The sequence below is a fragment of the Schistocerca americana genome, chromosome 5, assembly GCF_021461395.2.
Source record: "Schistocerca americana isolate TAMUIC-IGC-003095 chromosome 5, iqSchAmer2.1, whole genome shotgun sequence".
In the NCBI taxonomy this organism is placed as follows: Eukaryota; Metazoa; Arthropoda; class Insecta; order Orthoptera; family Acrididae; genus Schistocerca; species Schistocerca americana.
This window is the reverse complement of record NC_060123.1, coordinates 248111971-248131970: the sequence shown is the minus strand read 5'-3', so window position 1 is coordinate 248131970 and position 20000 is coordinate 248111971. Positions and strand designations below refer to the sequence as shown.

The 20000-nt window shown below is 39.9% G+C and overlaps 1 protein-coding gene across 1 annotated transcript in view; it reads right to left on the bottom strand.

The window, feature by feature from the left end:
* Window positions 1-2293: 2293 nt before the first annotated feature.
* LOC124615791 (protein tamozhennic) overlaps window positions 2294-20000 on the bottom strand; it is a 65936-nt gene continuing 48229 nt past the window's right edge. Inside the window, exons 4-5 of the mRNA XM_047143913.1 lie at window positions 19242-19421; window positions 2294-5481 (exon numbers count right to left, since the gene is read on the bottom strand). Coding sequence (XP_046999869.1) covers window positions 3466-5481; window positions 19242-19421 — 2196 coding nt within the window. The 3' untranslated portion in view covers window positions 2294-3465. The remainder of the gene's footprint in view (window positions 5482-19241; window positions 19422-20000) is intronic.

Genomic DNA, 20000 nt, shown 5'->3' with positions numbered 1-20000 from the left:
GTAGTAGTGTATGGGTGGGGAGAGAGATGAACGCTGATGGGTGGAGTGGGGAGAGAGACGAACACAGTCTGGTGAAGTGTGCAGGGACTAGAATGCTTGTGGGCGGAGTGTCAGGAGGTTGTGGGGCAGGGAGGAGGGGAAAAAAGAGTAAAAGGAAAGGAGCACAGAAAGACAGGTGGATGCATTGGCAGAGGATAAAAAATAAACAGGGGAGAGATGGGAATGGGGAGGAGATGATAGGACATAGGGGGTGGAAACTGTTGGGTCGAGGGTGTAGGGACAGCAGTTACCGGAGGTTGAGGCCGGGATAATTATGGGAGATTATTATTATTTTTTCGTGTGACTAGGGCCTCCCGTCGGGTGGTGCAAGTCTTTCGATTTGGCGCCACTTCGGCGGCTTGCACGTCGATGGGGATGAAATGATGATGTTTAGGACAACACAACACCCAGTCCCTGAGCGGAGAAAATCGCCGACCCAGCCGGGAATTGAACCCGGGCCCTTAGAATTGAAATTCTGTCATGCTGACCACTCAGCTACCGGGGGCGGACATTATGGGAGATACTTACCTATCATCATTCCCCGAAATGAGGGATATCCTAGCTGAGATACTTCCCACCCCTCCTAAAGTGGTGTTCTGTCACCTATCCCTATCCTAGTTCATCCTTATTTCACTACCAATCCCAACCACTTGCCAGGAGGATCATATCCCTATGGAAGACCCAGGTGCAAAACCTGCCCAATCCACCCACCCAGCACTTCCTATGCCAGTCTTGTCACTGATTTATCCCACCCCATCATGGGTCTGATCACCTGAGAAAGCAGCCATGTTATTTATCAGCTCTACTGCAAACACTGCGCAGCTTTTATTAGCATTGGTCTGACTGCCAACCCCGCCGCTTGCAGTGCAAGGATGAATGGCCACCGCCAAACTGTGGCCAAGAGCAAAGTAGAACACACTGTGACACAACATACAACTGAACATAATGCTTGGTTTCAATGGCTGTTTCACTACCCAAGCCATCTGGATCCTTCGCTCTACCACCAGCTTTTCTGAAATGTGCAGGTGGGAGTTATCCTCACAACACATTCTCTGCTCCCATAATTATCTCAGCCCTAACGCACATAACTACTGTCCCCACATCATCCATCCAACAATTTTCACCCCCTCTGTACTATAACCTCCTCTCCACTCCCATTCTATTTATTTGCCGCTTTCTGCCAACGCACCTGCCCATCTTTCCCTGCCCCTCTCCTTTTATCGCCACACTTCCCTGCTCCACAACCTTCTGACACTGCACCTGTTGGCATTCTAGTCCCTGCACACTCCACCAGACAGCGTTCGTCTCTCTGCCCAGCTGAAAACTACTATCCCTTACCCTTCCCCATACCTGCCCCCTCCAGATTACTGCTTGCACATTTCGGCCTGAGATGCTGGAGTTGGCAGTCATGTGAGTGAGGTGTACTTGCTTGTGTGTATGAATGGTGTGTGTGTGTCTCTCTATTACTGATGAAGGCTGCAGCTGAAAGTGTTACGTAAATGCCTTTTAATTATGCCTGTCTGCAACTTGACGCATCTTCTTTACGGCAAGTAGTTCAAAAATGGTTCAAATGGCTCTGAGCATTGACTTAACATCTGAGGTCATCAGTCCCCTAGAACTTAGCACTACTTAAACCTAACTAACCTAAGGACATCACACACATCCATGCCCGAGGAAGGATTCGAACCTGCGACCATAGCAGTTGAGTGGTTCCGGACTGAAGTGCCTAGAACCGCTCGGCCACGGCGGCCGGTGGCAAGTAGTAATCTATCTTTTTCCACTTTGTTTATATTCCTACCTGGTGTTTCCATTGTTTGATTTAATGTTTAAAATACATCTATATATTCATTTTGGGCATCTTTACAGCTACAGTAGAGGATAGTTTACTATAATGTTGTGATTTTTAATTTATATTCATGAAAAAATAAAAGTTGTGATGCAGTTGCATTCCAGTGACATATACGAAGTTCCTTTTTTTTTCGTACCAGTTGCCTAAGCAAACAGTTTGTGACTGAAGAAATTATCTTCATTTGGCATTCAGCTACAAGGTTTTCTTCTTTCATAGTTCACATCTTGAATGTCTTACAGTGAAAAGAAATAGATCTTTATCATAAAGTTTATCTTGTATATTTCTGCTGAAACAAACTTTGACTTGTATAATGCAGCATGTAGAACCTACCATTTTTCCATGCAAATTATTAAAATATATGTGATAACAAAACACAAGGAACATAAAACACAAACAAGCAATGAATAAAGGAAATTACACTGTTTTTATTCCACAAAAAACTTTTACTTGAGCAGTAAAAATGTTAAAGCATTAACTGTATTGCTTCCTGTCAAATCAACATCACATAACTGCAGTAGATAATGAAGAGTGGGGGTGGGAGGATTAATAGGCTTCATCATCTCTCAAAATTCTTTTGAAAGACATAGGACGAAGATGCAGCTATTTTAACAATAACTTGGTTACAGTACCTTGTTGTGCTTGAAACACCACATTTTTCTGGCCAATTCAAAAGAACTGACATGTTTTCACTCTTTTAAAAAACTGTCCCAATTGACAAATGATTCTGAACCTTACAATCCTGCCAGATTTACACATTTCTGCAGATATAATTAACACTGTTAGAACATTTACGAAACTACTTTTCTAAAAAAATGTACATAATGTTTCTTCGATGACATTTCCTTATATTTCTTGGCGAACAAAACATTTCCCTTCACTTAATTAAGCAAAGAGGTATTTCTCAAGTAATAACAAAGTTTCATTTTCTTAAGCAACACATGTGGCTGCATGCTGTTAACACAATATGCTCGATACCCTAACAGTTATTTCCATCTGGTACAACACCTGCTTTATATAAGATATTTCTGTCGTGAGATTATGTAAGAAATTGTAGCCTGAAACTGATGTTCAAATTATCAACAATAGTAAATATCTTTACCATAAATGTAGAGTCCAGACTAGCATACTTAACAAAGGCTTACTGAATAAATCAATCAATTAAAAATACAACGTAAATGCAGAAAATAAAATTTTTCTCTTACTGTGAAAATATATAAAGAAATTTCATTCCTAGAAATATATCTGGGAAAATTTCCCACAGAAGTACAGCATTGTGTGTTTAGAATACAAAACCATTAAAAAGAATTATTACAGAAAAATGAACACATGAAGAAAGGTTTGTGAACATATGTCAAAGGGAACACTATTATGTTCAATGGTTTGTGTATATAAAACATTAATGCAAATTCATTATAAAAGTATTATTAAGTAGAAAACAGAAAGGGGTTGGGTGATCACACAAGAAGAAATTGTGAATAACAAGCAATAAAATTTTATAAATATACAGACCTGTGAACCAGGTCAGTCTAACATTTTCAGATAGCTGGACTGTTACTTGCAGTCTGGTCACAATACTGCTAAATGTATGTTGGGGAGTCTTTCAGACTGCAGTCACATGCAATACACGTATCTACACCTTTTTCATTCACCAGTGTGCACTGCGGACATTCTCGGCCTCCACTGGCAAGGGGTTTGATTTCTGATCCTCTGACTTTCGATTTACCACACATCTCACAAACTTCACGTGTGGGATTATTTAAAAAAGTGCATGTACTACATTCCCACTTATCAGACTCATGTTCAGAGAAATTGCTTACTTCTGTACAGTCTTTCTGCTTCAGTTCTTTCTCATTTGACCTAGGTACATCACCAGAGGGATTGACACGATTAGTGTGATCAGAAATCCTTCTTGGGTCCAAAGTTGCAGACGAATACTGCACACTAGACTGCACATTCTTTTTACTATGTTTCTTTGGTTCTCTAGGTAATGTTTTTGTTGAGCTCTTGTTTACTTGAACATTTGATTTGCTTGTTTCTGTAACAACAGATACTGGTCTCTCTCTGGATGGAACACTAGCTGCAGAATAATAATCATTTGGACTCTCAATTGCATCAGCTCCAAGAGACGTTTTCGAAGTATGTGGTTTCACATAAATGTCGTTATCTTCTTTCATACCTTTTTTACTCACATTCTTTTTTGATTCCTTGGGAAACGTCTTAGACATTTTTGCAACGTCTGAACTGCCACCAACATTCAACCTACTTACTTCAGAGTACATTACTTCCTTAGGGGGTGACGACATGTTGTCATACACACTACCACGGCCATCTAGATTTTCATTCACTGCTGTTTTCTTTGAATTTCTTGATCCCTCACCATCACATTCCAATTTCATCCTATGCAGAGCTTCATTTATTTTCATTGGTCTTCTCTCTGGTGGACTAGATATCTTTTTATGATATTCTTCAAGCCTCAATTCCATTAAGGTGTTTTCAAGACTTGACATTTCGATAGCCTGTTGCTTTGACGGCTTCGGTTCCTTATGATTAGATTTACTGTGTTTTTCTGGGGAGAGAACATTTGGCCTATCTGCTAAATCTTTACTGTAACCTTGGCTCTCGAGGCTTTTGAAAACATAGTTCCAAGCATCAAATGTTCCTTTACCATCTTCTTTTGCCTTGCTTAATGAAGGATGGTCTTCAATGCTATCTATATCATCCAAATATGACAAGTGATCCTGAGAATTTACAGGTGCAACAAACCTGCCACTACTATCAACTTGTCGTTCACAATTCTTTTTCAGCTGTGCTTGGGAACTATGCTGCTTCACTACTCTTGGTATCAATATGGAAGAATCTGGTCCTGGAAATGACTGCTGGTGATTGACACTAGTACTCTGTGCAGGATTCGTATTTTCTAATTCTATTAACTGTCCTGTAGGAACAGTATAACCATAGTTCTGCATCACAGTCGGGTTTTCCAATAACTGTCCTGACGGAGGATAGCCATTTTGTACTGCTTGAGGTGGGATGTGATTCACTGCCAATGGACCAGGAAATTGATGTATGTGGCTACTGTTAGGATAAAGATCTTGAGATTTTAATACGGGATGTGGAGCAGGTGGTACCTGATAGGCAGTGTGCACAGGAGCAGGTACTGCAACCTGGTAAGGTACTGATTGTGGCACACTTGTAACACCTGCATATCTCGATTGTGATGGTAGAGTGTACGCAGCATGAGTGTTGCCCAAAGCGTAAGTGGGTGAATAGTAGTTATATCCTAAATGTGGAACATGGTGTTGAATTTGTCCATATACACAACCAGCCGCTGGAGAATGATAATGGGGTGAAGTGCCATATGTGTCAAATGCTGGAGGTGGGTGGTGATAAGGAGCTGAAATCAGCTGCTGCTTTTGCTGCTGTTGCTGTTGTTGCACCTGCTGCTGTTCTTGATAATGGCGCTGATGAAGTCTATATATCAAACCTCTGGTAGCATTTTCTGGAGAACCAGCATGATTCTCACGGTATTCCAGAACATCCAGCCATGTACAATGAAACCGGCTTGACACTTCTTCCCAAATGTGTTTCAGCAACTGCAAACAATACTGAAGATATAGCTCTGGAACTTGCAGGAACGTACACAACACCTGGTGAGTATTAACAAGTCACCAAGACAAAAAGAATATTACAAAGTGCAGTTTATATACAAATTCACTACATTCTTTAACAGTCACTTTATAAGAAGGGAACCATCTACTCAGCAACTATTGAAACAGGAAGAAATGGTTAAGGGATAATAGACACACAAATTTCTAGCTTTTAGGATTAATTACACTTTTAATGGGAGAAGCAAATAATGTAAAAAGCTGTAAAGGTGATGAGTGGAAGAAACACCACCTCAAACCTTGAATCAAGAGACACACAAAATACAGGAAACATGTGAAAAATCCTTCTGTACAAAAATAGGCTAAAATACAAATCTCTAGCTTTTAGGATTAATTACACTTTTACTGGGAGAAGCAAATAATTTAAAAAGCTGTAAAGGTGCTGAGTGGAAGAAACACCTCCTCAAACCTTGAATCAAGAGACACACAAAATACAGGAAACATGTGAAAAATCCTCCTGTACAAAAATAGGCTAAAATACTGGAGTGGGGCTTAATGCAGTGTGACATCACATTTTCTCAGAAAATAAACAAAAATCTCCTTGTTGTGCAGCCTCCAGTACTGATACTGTGGTAAAACATAAAAACATAAATACTGTTGTGTGAGCACTTTAACTCCAGAGCTCATTTTCTTACTTAACGCTATTGCTCTGATAATGTCTCTTCTTCTCTCTGGGTCACAAATGTTCTGAGCTTCCAGTATGGTTGGGATTGTATAAACAGGATAAAGATGCTACATTTAAAGTCACGAGAGCCTGCAGACATCATGGGAAAATGTAACGTGCTAAATACAGTTGCTGAAGAAAAAAATAAACTTACTGATATGAGACAGGAGGACATAAAAGATGACTGTTGCCTCTAAAGAACTATCATCATCATCATCATCATCATCACCATCAGGAAGTTCTTCCAGCTTCCGAACATTTTGTCTGCATCTGTTTCTGTTTTGGTAGATTTCCTTCCTCACTACAGCATCCCACGATCCAGCTACCTTTTTCTTGGATTTCCACGTGGTCTCTGTCTTGTCATGTTCCTTTACAAGTACCGATTGGCAATTTGGTTAAGCTTCATCCATATCACATGAGCAAACCACTCCAGTCTAACTGCACTCAGCCTTCCTTCCATGGGCACTTCTGCTTGCAGGTCTCTCCTTAGTGTTCTACCACTGTTCCACCTGGTGTAATAATGGCTCTTGTGAGAGACTAAGCAAAACAATGTCATAAGGGGAAGGGGGGGGGGGGTACAAAGGCCGTCTCAGTAATAAGGCATCCTGGTGCAGGAACACATATTCAGCTAGCTGATAAAGCAGAAGACGCCATCCAGCGTCTCTGAAACAAAGAATTGCTACATATTACAGCACTGAAGGGATTTCTGGAGGCACTGATCTGACTGATATACTAGGGCAAATGAGATCATGATTGCCTGGGCCCGGTGCCTCAGACCTGTTATGATTTAGCGTACTGGACTGCTGCTGTTTCAGAGACACTACCTGACCCGGCTTGCACTTACACTATGAATTCAGAGACACGTCATGAATTATGCAATCATCACCAAAAGAGGAGAGGTCTACGCCCGCCTATCATCTGAGATGATTCAGCAAGGCTGGCACAGTCACCCCTGTCAACAGCTGCAGGCTGCTACCTGTGCTGAGTCTGGATGCTGCTGGCTTCGTATCTCCTCACTGTTGGGCCATCTGCTGGTTGACTACCACCTGCTGATGGACACCGTTCTGGTGGGCCTTGGGCTCAAGTCTGGGTCACCTAAGCACTCAGTCATCACCATGCAATCGAGCAAATGTTGTTTCCGTACATCGTCCTGGTGAGCATATGCTGTCACTGTCTGCCAGCATTCAGTGCGGGCACATTCCACTGTTACTATCGATGCTGGAGGTCGCAGTTTAATTCCACCTGGCCCGATACATGCTGTGCTGAGCAACTCAGTCAAGCCATCTGCTTCTGGCCACTTGCCATCCGTCAATTGTGTGCCGCATGGCACCACTCCTGAGTCAGCACCAGTGCCACTGTGCTGACAGGAGCATGTTGCCAGCTGCTGCCTTTGTCTGAAGGAACACGCAGTGCACCATCCTTCTGAAGGGTTTATGTTGAAACTGACATGCTTCAGCAGCTGAACCGCCTACAACATGGAGGCATTGGCCACCTTCCCGGATCCGTCTCCACCGCTGTAACTGTTAAGGAACAAAGGACTAATTCAACCAGCACTGTTTCCGACTCCTGCCACCAATCCGCTGCAACCACGACCTGGGAAGTGCCAGCTGCAATATGTTCTGAACCATCAAACAGCCAGCTTCATGTGCCACTAGGTTAGTACATCCTGACCTCCACAAGTGGTGTCAGAAGTTATCGGCTGCTATGGAAGGGTGGATTGTGAATGTGATCACCAGCTCTGGCTAGCAGCTTTGATGAAGCAGTATGTGAGTGGACTTACTGTTTATTCTACCATTTTCCTGGTCTCGTGCAAGCATATGGTTAGGAGAACCAATTGCTACAGAAATTTAATGATGGAGTTTATGATGATTGAAGAACCTGCCAATCTTTCACAATTCTGAAGAAATGATAGGGAATATTATGCTGGTATGCAGCCAGCAAGATGCACACAGTGCAATCTGTTGGGCTACAGTGCACCATGTGCACAGTCAGCATCTGACACTATCGTCAGTTTGCCAAGCAGTGTGAAGAGTTAAGAACATCAGATGAAAAGACTAAAATCAGCGTGTCATTACCACAATGTGTCTCTGTTATCATTATCTTTGTTTGTTCTCTGTTACTGTGTTATTTTTAATTTTGGTGGGAAAAGGTTGTGCAGTGCAGAGCCAAGATTCACAGTGTGTTTCCTCAGAAGAGGCATTTCAAAAGCTTTGGTAGATCAAACAGAGGTTCTAAAAGGCAAGCAACATGCAGATACACAAGGAATTAGCTGAAATGAGGGAGCTTCATCCAATGTAACAGCACCTTAACTAAACTTAGCTACCATCAGTCTGATTACCACTTCTTCATGCAATACAATGGAAGATGCGTTGACATTCAAAGGTGACCTAGAATTAGCCATGAAGCTGGGCCTCTGAACTGATGAATGCCCATCACAGGTGGCCTAGTTACTCTTAATAGGTGAAGCAAAGCTATACATGATGTATGCTGAAGACTTGAAAATTGTGCATGCATTTGAGCAGCTTAAGGTATGTTGATTTGGGGGAGGGGACCAAACAGCAAGGTCATTGGTCCCATCAGATTAGGGAAGGGTGGTGGAGGAAGTCGGCTGTTTCCTTTCACATGAACCATCCCATCATTTATGTGAAATGATTTAAGAAACTCATACAAAACCTAAATCAGGATGGCCAGACGTGGGTTTGAACCCTTGTCTTCCCAAATGCGAGTCCAGTGTGTTAACCACTTTGTCACCTCGCTCAGTACAGCTTAAGGAAGGGCTCGTGTAGTGCTATTGGAAACAGAGCAGTATGAGCTTCATTTGAGAGCAGCTGAGTGCAGTATCTCAAAAGTAGACTGAATCAGCAGACTAAAGCAGTGAAAAGTTTTCTGGACATGGCAGGATTCCGAATGGGGGCAAATCTACTCTAAAAATCCCTAGGTCCACTGTTCCCGAAGTGATACCGAAGTGGAAATGTGAAGGGACACTTACAGCACAAAAGTGTACAGGCCGACCTTGTCTGTTGACTGACAGAGACCACCGACAGTTGAAGAGGGTCGTAATGGGTAATAGCCAAACACCTCCCCAGACCATCACACAGGAATTCCAAACTACATCAGGATATCCACTGCAAGTACTATGACAGTAAGGTGGGAGGGGAGAAAACTCGATTTCATCATCGAGCAGCTGCTCATAAGCCACACATCTTGCCAGTAAATGCCCCACTATGCCTCGCTTGGTGTAATGAGAGTAAACATTGGACAACTGAAGAGTGGAAAAACGCTGCGTGGAGTAACGAATTACGGTACACAATGTGGTGAACCAATGGCAGGGTGTGGGTATGGCAAATGCCCAGTGAACGACATCTTCCAGCGTGTGTAATGCCAACAGTAAAATTCAGAGGCGGTGGTGTTATGGTGTAGTCATGTTTTTCACGGAGGGGGGCTTGCACCCCTTGTTGTTTCACATGGCACTATCACAGCACAGGCCTACATTAATGTTTTAAGCACATTCTTGGTTCCCAACATTGAAGAGCAATTCGGTGATGGCAATTGCATCTTTCAACACAATCGAGAACCTGCTCATAATGTACGGCCTGTGGCAGAGTGGTTACACGACAATAACATCCCTGTAGTGGACTGGCCTGCACGGAGTCCTGACCTTAATCCTATAGAATACCTTTGGGATGTTTTGGAACGCCGACTTTGTGTCAGGCCTCACCAACCGACATCGATACCTCTCCTCAGTGCAGCACTCCGTGAAGAATGTACTGTCACTCCCATAGAAACATTCCACCACCTGACTGAACGTATGCCTGCGAGTGGAAGCTGTCATCAAGGCTAAGGGTGGGCCAACACCATATTGATTTCCATCATTACCACTGGAGGGTGCTACGAACTTGTAAGTCATTTTCAGCCAGGTGTCCGGACCCTTTTGATCACATAGTGTACCTAAGACATGTGCTTAGTTAGGATGGTGTAAACACCAACCTGAGACTGATACATGTAGTGCATCGTTTGCAACACACATGACTAAAGAGCTGCAGTCATTATTGCGATTAGCTTATTGCTATAGATAATTTGTGATGGGATTTGTGGTTATTGAAAGACCACTGATACAATTGTTAAAGAAGGGTGTAAAGTTCTGGTGGATGGCTGAATGTCGGGTGTTATCTGTAAGATTTAAAGTATTAACGGACCACACAGTGTTAAAATGGTTGTTGGGTTTAAAAGATACTTGAAGTAGGCTGACATGGTGAGAGATGAAATTAAGTGAATTAGTCTTTGAAGTGATTCACAAACTGGAAAGTAGGCATGGAAATGCAGTCAGTCAGAGCAAGAAGATTGGTGAAATATGAGCACGCGGTTGCAGCCTTGCAGAATGGCAAAATACACTGATGGTGCTAGTTAGCCAAAACGCAGCCACAGTTTGCTATCCACAATGGGTTGTTCAGCAGGGTAGAGAGTAGGCTGACCAGATTTCAAAGAGAAACACTTGTGTTTATACTCAACTTCATTACTACACTTATGCTTTCCTTCCTTCTTAGTTATAGTGATATTTTGAAATCGATAGTAGGCCAGTGATGATGCAGCAGCAGCTTGGGCCACATATCATAGTGCCTGCTGTACTGTGAGAAAAAGAGTTCAAAGGAATAAGTACATGACCACATGCTATCTGGATGCAGAGGATGCAGAACAGATCACAGATTGGCTGAATGTTACTGGTGGTGGACATGGAAACTGGATGCGGTCCAGTATATGAGAAATTTGGTGCCATGTGCACAGCATGTGTACTTTTGAGTCATCAGCTTCAGAAGTTACCAGAGCCAACCAACCCACCTGAGATGGCTGAAGTACACATCATAGGTCCATTCGGCCAGACAACAGAGGGGAATAGCCACTTATTATATATCATTTTTCATGATATGTCACAATGATCACCATTCCAAATCAAAAGGCAAGTACAGTAACACAGGCAATACTAAACAACTGGTCGATGAAATTCGGTGTCCCTGATATGATAATCACAGATTGTGGCACCAACTTCATGTCAGTGCTCAAGAAACAACTGTGTCGTCTGTTATGTATCCGAAAACTAAGAACTACACCATACCATGTGCATGCTAACACCGAATGACTGGGAAGATGCTGAGCAATTACTTCAGTATTCACCATAATGACTGGGGGTATTTACCTACCACATGTTGTGGCTGTGTATAGTTCAAAGATGCATCACAGCATTTGGTCTTGCACTTCATTACGTAGTGTTGGAAGAAAGATGCCATCACTGTGAAGGTTACTACAGACTAAGGTAGGGAAAAATGTGGAACCTATACAGAATTCTACTAGAGCATTAAATGATGTGTGCAGAAGGTGAACACTAAGGCACTTGAGCAGTAGGAGAAAATGGGATGGCATGGTGGCAAATTGCCAGATTATAAATTTGGCCAATGTGTAATGTTAACTAACCCATATACATCGAAGGGCGAGATGAAGAAATTTATTATGTGATACTTGGAGCCGTACCAAGTTGCAGAACTGACATCACTAGTAAATGTTAAATTACAATTTCCAACATGGGCAATCGTTGTCCACATAGGATGCATTCACCCTTTTAAAGTACTCCGCAGAAACCAGTGTCACTACCTGGGAAGAAGGTTGGTGGCAAAAAGGAGAGTAGGGATACAGAAACTCATGGTCTGGCCTTGCGCAAGATCTCAAACAGTCAGGCTTTGCTAACATATAGGAAAGTTACCATGTTAATTTTAGACATTTATTTTTTATGATTAATTATATAGGAAATTAGGAGACCAGGGAAAACATTGAGCAAGGTTCTGTTTTGTCCATTTTTTTTTGTTTTGGTTGGATATTGTTTGTTAACATAGGCAGATTTATTTCTAATATTATGAAAAGTATAGATTGCTACTCATCACAAAGTGGAGATGCCAAGTCACAGACAGACACAACAAAAAGACTGCTAACAACTTAAGCTTGCAGCCAAAAGGCCTTTCGGCCGAAAGCTTAACTTGTTAGCAGTCCTTTTTGTTGTGCCTGTCAGCGACTTGGCATCTGCACTTTATGGCGAGTAGCAATTTATCCTTTTGATAATACTGTCACTATTTCATTATGGATTTTCCACTGGCTGATTTATTTTTGTATATTTTGTAGCTATAGGCATGGTAGGGAGCTAATTGTGTAAAGAATTGGGTAAGATGATGGTGTGTTGGTGTAACAGAAGGATTTATATCATTCATGCTGTGCAGAGATGAGTCGTGAGCATTTGGTACTTTCAAGAGGGGGAGGGAGAGCAACTGTGGCTCTTTCACCATGTGATGTTACCGCCAAGCATGAGCATTGTGAGGGTACAGAATTGTTATACAGTTAAATGTGGAATTTCTCCTTTTAAAGCCAGAGATCGCAAGATTTCTGCATCGTCATTGTCTCATATAAATGAACAATAGTGTAGCATATTAATGGTAGCATGTAGGGGAACATTTCAAGGGAAACACAGGTCCACATTTTTGAATATGACATTGTATGTTGGAACAAAAAATTGTTTGTGTTTTCCTGTTACCTGTCTGAGATACTTTTCAGGTAGCATGTGGCATTTGAAGTTTGTCAGCAGATCCCTTTACATCACAGCAAGGATGGCACAGAAATACCAACTCCATATGGACATTGTAAGAAGTGTCTCGGAATAAGAGATGTCAAGGATCACAAATGAAACTATATACAAGAATGCTCGTGAAAAAACTTATACAGAAAAGCTTCAAATTTGTTTTAAGTATTGAAAGTTGTACTCAGATATCAACACAGACAGCATGTTATTAAGTTCATGCAACAAATGTACACTATTTAATCCTTGGGATAACTATTTTCAGTACAAGGAAGAGTATAGTAATAATAAGTAATATATTTAAAAGGAAGGTACTTCAAGAACAATAATTTTATGATTTTGCTGCCCAGTGAACCCTTGTCTCATGGTGACCCAAGAGGTAAATACAAATCTGGAATGCAAGAAGTTCAAATTGAAGAATACAACAGAGGATGAAAACAACTACAAAGAATTTTGCATCAAGAATTTATTATGCTTTTGCACCTGGACTTTGATCCTGTTACAAGTTTACGCGGACTTATTTTATTAAGTGTGGAAGATAATGAGTGCAGACATCATTATGCATGTGTAGTGGATATGTGAATATTTAGAGGCAGAGTCAGTTTGTCAAACACTGTTCAGTCAAAAAGAAAACTAATTGAGGAAATATAGTTCATAACAAAAGATACAAACAAGATTGAACTAAATAATTCATCATTATTTAGTTTAAAACAATGATTCTACTACATTATTACTCGTTAGGAAATTCACATATGGCTGTCATAGGGGAAAATATTTCTTTAGAATCGATTATGTAAATGATTGCACAGCAAACAAAAAATTTAATGCAAGCAATTTCACAGCAATCACCACAAGTGGACGAAACATTTTCTCAGATGAAATGAAAAATGCAGGATTAATCAACAGATACAAATGAAAAATATGGTCAAATAGATAACACATTTTCTAAAACAGATAAAAAACTGATCAAGACGAGTTCTCAATTAGCTGGAAGAATGAACAGACTAGATAATTAGAAAAAAAAACAAGGTAAAAATTTTTTTATGAAGGTTTAGATTTAGTTGAATGTAACACTGACAACGCTGCTGAACATTCTGATATTTTTAGTTTGGTATGGGATGTTCCAGTTATTATAGTGATTACAAATGAAAGTGAACCACAACTGGAAAAACTGCGAGTGTTGCAGTACCCTTTGGTAGGGTTGATGAAACAGGTCATAATGAATAGATAAGCCATAACGGTTTTACATACCAATATCGCTCTTTCTACCGCTGTACTGGCAACACATCATACTAAAAAAAGACACACCATTGAGAGGTCTTTAATGTGGTGTTACATTTTAACTGCATATGTTTGTAATATGCAGGCATAAATACAAAATCTACCAAATTCGGTATAAGACTCTTTCTGTTGCTGGCACTGGCAGAAGGTGAGGAAGGGTAGTTACATGGTCAATATGTTCAGTGCATACTGAAACTGAGTGCCCTGATCAGTATCTGATTCACTAATTCACGAATGGTGATCAGAAAAATCTCTGATATCTGTGCTACGGGGTTTTCCACTTGTCATTGAAAGATGGAGAAACTCACCAAAAATTTTGGCTTCTCAAAGTGTATGGTGAATGACTAGTCTTCCTTTTGCCATGAAGTGCATATCAAGGGGGCGATTCATGATTCACAACAGTTAAGGGGATCAGGAGTCATCACTGAAAAAGACGAGGAGAAAATTGGGGGAAAAAAAACATGGCAGGGGTCATAAAATTGTCAGAAATTGTGTGTTTGGTGGAATTCAGTGAGGGTCGAAAAAATACTTCCTTGAAGCCATTGAATTTTGAACCCAGGAAATCTCGATCATAATAATAAAGAGAAGATCCTCACTGGTGTGAGAACTGTTAGTGACTGCTTCAGTTCATACGATACTCTAGACCTTACGAATGAATCATAGTGTGAACTTTGTAGATCCAAATGATCGTTCCGTTCACACACAGTATGTCGAAAGAACGTGACGAGATGCTAGAGGTGCCATCTCATGACATGGCAGAGAGATTGAACATTTTGTGCATTAGCTACCTGAGTACCTGTTCTATAGAGCATATCACTCGAAAGAAATATTAAATCACTTTTTCACTGAGGCTGGTAAACTTTAACCATCCAATGGAACAGCGGTGCAATAACTCTTTCAGAAGAATGCTGTATGCACGACTAGCAACTACAATTCTGTGCCTTTTGGGGAAACTGGTGCCTTCACTTTTCCTCACCATTAAAGGAATTTGATAACATTGCTTTGCTGATTCCTGTGCATTTTGCATATTACTGTGAGACATTAACCATACCTATTTTAGTCCTTTGTGTGTTCGTGTAGCAAACATTCATGCAGTGACTGGCCAATGAGGTCATGTGTCCTGTGCCCTGATTGGCTGACAAAAGCAAATTGCACAGTGCTATCATGATTTCATAGTTTTCGAACCTATGACAGTGTATTTTGTGGATTTCATATTTATACTTCCGCATTATGAAAATATGCAGTTTAAATGAAATAATGGATTGAAGATCTCTCCAAAATGTGTTGCTTTTGGCACTTTCTTTTTTTTTCCAGCGCTGCAGGTAACACGATACTAGTATAGTATAGTATAGTGTTGTCATATAGTGCCTGTTTGAATGAATACTGGCTAAGAAAGGTTTGAATAAAATTATTGACGAAAACTGAGCATTTTAGGTTGCCAACAGCTGTAGTAGAAGTAGTAAATCTCATCCAACCTCAAGCATTTGCATGTCTCAATAAATTATAAAGTAAACAATGATTTCAGTGTTTTAAATTGATGATTTGCTTTGATAGTTATCTGCAGAATTAGGAGATTGAAGTCAGTCTCTGAAATTTCTGGATATATAACTAAATTCTCTAAGCTAGACTTTAGTCTTTTTTTGCAAATTAAAAAAAAATAGATATTTTTGCAGTAGATTTCAATTTGTACGTGTTAGATGAAAGCACAGAGTCTACCCAGTTTCATGACTTAATTCAGAAATCTTATTTTATCTTGAACCTTTTACAAATGCCCTTAGGAACACAAATATAATAATCAACAACTTGTTTAGGTCTAAGGAGATGTATAATTTAGCTCTTTTTTTAACTTCCAGAAACAGAAAAACTATGGTCTAAAATGTGTATAAAAAGAAATTTTACTAAATTTAAATTTACTGTGGTTAACTGAAGACGATTAGCCAGCCTTTGACAACTTCAAAGACCAAAAAATTTTGATAGGTTCTATACAAGGTTGTATGTACAACCGTATTTAATCACTCCTTTTCTCCCTGTAATTTTGCAGAAGAAAGCACAGAATAATTTGCTCTCTCTTTCTCTCTCTCTCCCCCCCCCCCCTCTCTCTCTCTAAAAAACAGGTAGAAACATAGTGATATAAAAGTTAACAGGAATTTTGGATTTGTAACACGAGTTAAATGTGATAAAGCTACATTCGGAAAAGTTGTATTGACAGCAAAATGCCTGGTAAAACATACAAATAAAACAATGTTAGTATTGGGTATTCTCAAATTGTAATTCGGAGCTAATGTTAAAAGTCAAGAAACGTAGCAAATTAATTTAAAACATTATTGTACTGTTAACCTTTTTCACATGTCAAATATTTCAATGAAATAATTATATATGGAGTAAAATTTGATGTAGATATGACAGCCCATCAAAATAAGGTTAACCTGAAGTTGAGTAAGACAGAATACCAACCATTCTGACCAAAGTTGCATGTACCACAATACCATTTTATATCCATCAATTACCTTATCAACCAGTCCTTGAAACAAAGGTGCTCCCCAAATGTGTTAAAATGCAGTGTGTTTCCTGTTTAAACATATAATAATATATATATATATATATATGGTAACCTGAGACATAACTGAAGGTTTATTGGTGGTCTGCTTCTACACATATGATAACTCAAAATGTTTCTGTGATTGCTTGCTGCAGCTGGTACTGCAGGTGCATGCACTTAACTGCTTTGCTCACGTAAACATGCATCAGTAACAACATGGACTCCTTAGCAGACTGTGTTCTGTGTGCTTTCTCTTGCAGGGATAAAGTCTGTTATGCTAGTATGATGATGTTTCTGGCATGAGTATGGACTGGAATCAACTGACGATGTTATCACTTACATAAAAATCAAGAATTGGGACAAGCGGCTTTGGGTAACTGGGAGTTTGCTTTCAACGTAAGGCCCCCACAGCAATCACACCATTCTAGAGGCTACTGTTGAATTAATCCATACATCCTTCCAACTGAAACCTCATAAGTCAATCCAACAAGCAAGTAGGTAGTTACAGTTAACTCATTTGACACTAGACAATGTTTCCCATAAAAGCTTGTGCCTACAGGTGTACAAACTGTGGCTTCATCAGAAAATTAAGCCTGAGGGTAGGCCATGATGGAAGGCAATCGCAGGGAGAATTCTGGCAAAAATGATAATGCGTCATTCCTCGATTTTGTCTGTTTCTCGGACAAGGCCACATTCCACACTACTGGGCATGGTAAACATGCTCAGCTGCCACATACAGTTAAACCCCATCACATAGTGATAAAAGTGCAAATGTGACTCTCCAAAAATGAATGTGTAGTGTGGATTGCTGAAGGAGACAGTTATAGGCCCATTCTTCTTTGCAGAGCCTACAGTAACAACATACATGGACATGTTGGACCTGTATGCTGTGCCACAACTTCCTCACGACATGAACTTCCAACAAGATGGTGCACCATGTCCTTTTGCAAATAATGTTTGGAATTTCTTGGACCATGAGTTTTCCCAGATAGCTGGTCTGGGATAGGTATAGTAGTTCAATTGCTTGTGCCTCCTAGGTGCCCAGACATATTACAACTGGTTTTCTTTCTGTGGGAGTTTATCACGAATCAAGTGCACCAGACAGTGTTTGTGATCCACCAGACCTGTGCTGTCACATTTGTGCAGCTTTCGCTAAGGTCATGCCTGCAATGTTGCAAAACACTTGGAGAGAAGCAGAATACCAATTAAGGTCATGCCTGCAATGTTGCAAAACACCTGGAGAGAAGCAGAATACCAATTAGATGTCTGTCATGCCACGTATTGTGTGTATATTGAGGTGTGTAAACAAACATTCTGAGTTACCATACTTGTAGAAACATACTGTCAATCAATACTTCAATTACTTATCCAGTTATTACATTTTGTATTATTATATGTTTAATCCAGACACTCTGTATACTGAAATAAAACCAGTATTCAAAAGAGGATCAGCATATGGTATGGAAGATTACTGACCATCTCACTTCGTAGTTTTATTTAAATAAATTGATAAAATTGTGGGAAAAATAAAAAAAGCCTTACAGAACACATTATTTTTCAAAATCTGTTTGACTTCCAGAAAAGGAAAAGCATTATAAAAGTTTTGCCACTGAAATGTGTATGTGATGAGGTACCTCTTATATCCATACCAGAACAACAGCACGTCATTGTTACTTCAAGTTGAGTTATTCAGTATGGCACAATTTTCTGGGGAACTTCATCCGATAAAAAATGTTGCACAGCAAAAATATTCATGATGTCCATAATTTAAAAATATTTATCTTTGATTTTCTTGTATAATAAATTCATCACATCCTATTTTAATCATCATGCCTAGGTACCACATAACATGGAACTAAAAATTTGTAATAAATAAAATGCACTTAATCTATTTGCCTCAAAATATTTTTACACAAGTAATTGCCTTAACTACTTTGGCTATCTGAGCATGCTTCATATCCAACCCAAATTCTTAACTTGTTGCACGCTATTTCAACAGCGCCTGCTGTCCATTTCTCTCATTGCTCACAGCATCTTGCGTGAATCCCAGAAGAGGTTGGCCCTAGGGTGCATTCACGTTGAATATAATGAAATGCTGTCAAGGCTTACAAATTATTATCATACGTGTGATATCTGTTCTTTCTGACAACTTTCACTTACCTACACTGAATTATTTCAATGAGATCGGTATTTCTCATGTCTGAAAGAAAATACATCACACATATAACAGTGATGTCTTCATGGCATTTCACAATACCATACCTTCAGTGTGGATGTGCTCTAGGTCTGACCTCTTGCGAGAGTCATGTGTAATTTTGCAGTCAATGAGGAAAATGGACAGGATGTGCTACAGAAGTAGTTTATGACAAGTTGAGAATTTGGGTTGGACATGAAGTGTGCTCTGACAGCTCAAGCAGTTAAGGTGCCCTCTTGCATAAAGTGAGAAACTGTGCAGCTCAGTCTGAGTTCAGCAAATGTGCAACAATAAACACAAATCAACAGTTCTTTTGTCAGGGGGTAACTGAGACAGCTCTCTCTCTCTCTCTCTCTCTCTCTCTCTCTCTCTCCCTCTCTCTCTCTTTTGCGCTTACCTGACATTCAACAAATGCCACAAGTGAGTCACGAGAAACATTAGAAACTCTGTCAGGGTCAATAGGACCATCTAGGACCATTATACTTGACCCTGTATGTTTATATCCCATTGCCTCAAGCATCAATTCAGCTCCGATAAGATTGGCTTCTACTTCATGTTTGTAGAATCCGCAGTACATCTACAAGAAACAAGAACTTGTAATTAACTTTTGTTAAAGTACATATTTTTTTAAAAGTGGCAAGATAAAATTACATTTGATAAAATAAGATAGTTTCTGTCAGCAAGTCATTTATAAATAATAGTCTCTCTTACTAAATATGGATCAGTATCACATAAGTGTCTGTATTAAATATAGAAGTACATTACATTTCACTGGTTAGATGCAATTTACACTATGGTCAACACAATCAAGCTCATGTATATTTGTGATTATGCTTTCATGTTTTCATTCCATGGTATTGTGAATGTATATCTGTCAACTGTTTTTCAGAGGAAGGGGAAATCTTTGATATTAAGTTTTGTACAGGTAGAACATTATGTAACTATTCAAATCTGTACATATTATCAAGTCACGCCCAATAACATTTGGAAAAACAAATGCACAAATTGCCAAAAGAATGCAGTGAGAGCAGCCTTTTAAACCTGAACACCATTCTTGTGGAGTTCACAAACTTACACATGCCTCAAAAGGTAACTTAAAGCATGAAGTTTGGCAGTAAAGAAAGTTCGTTAAAGTTAACACCAAAATGACCAATCA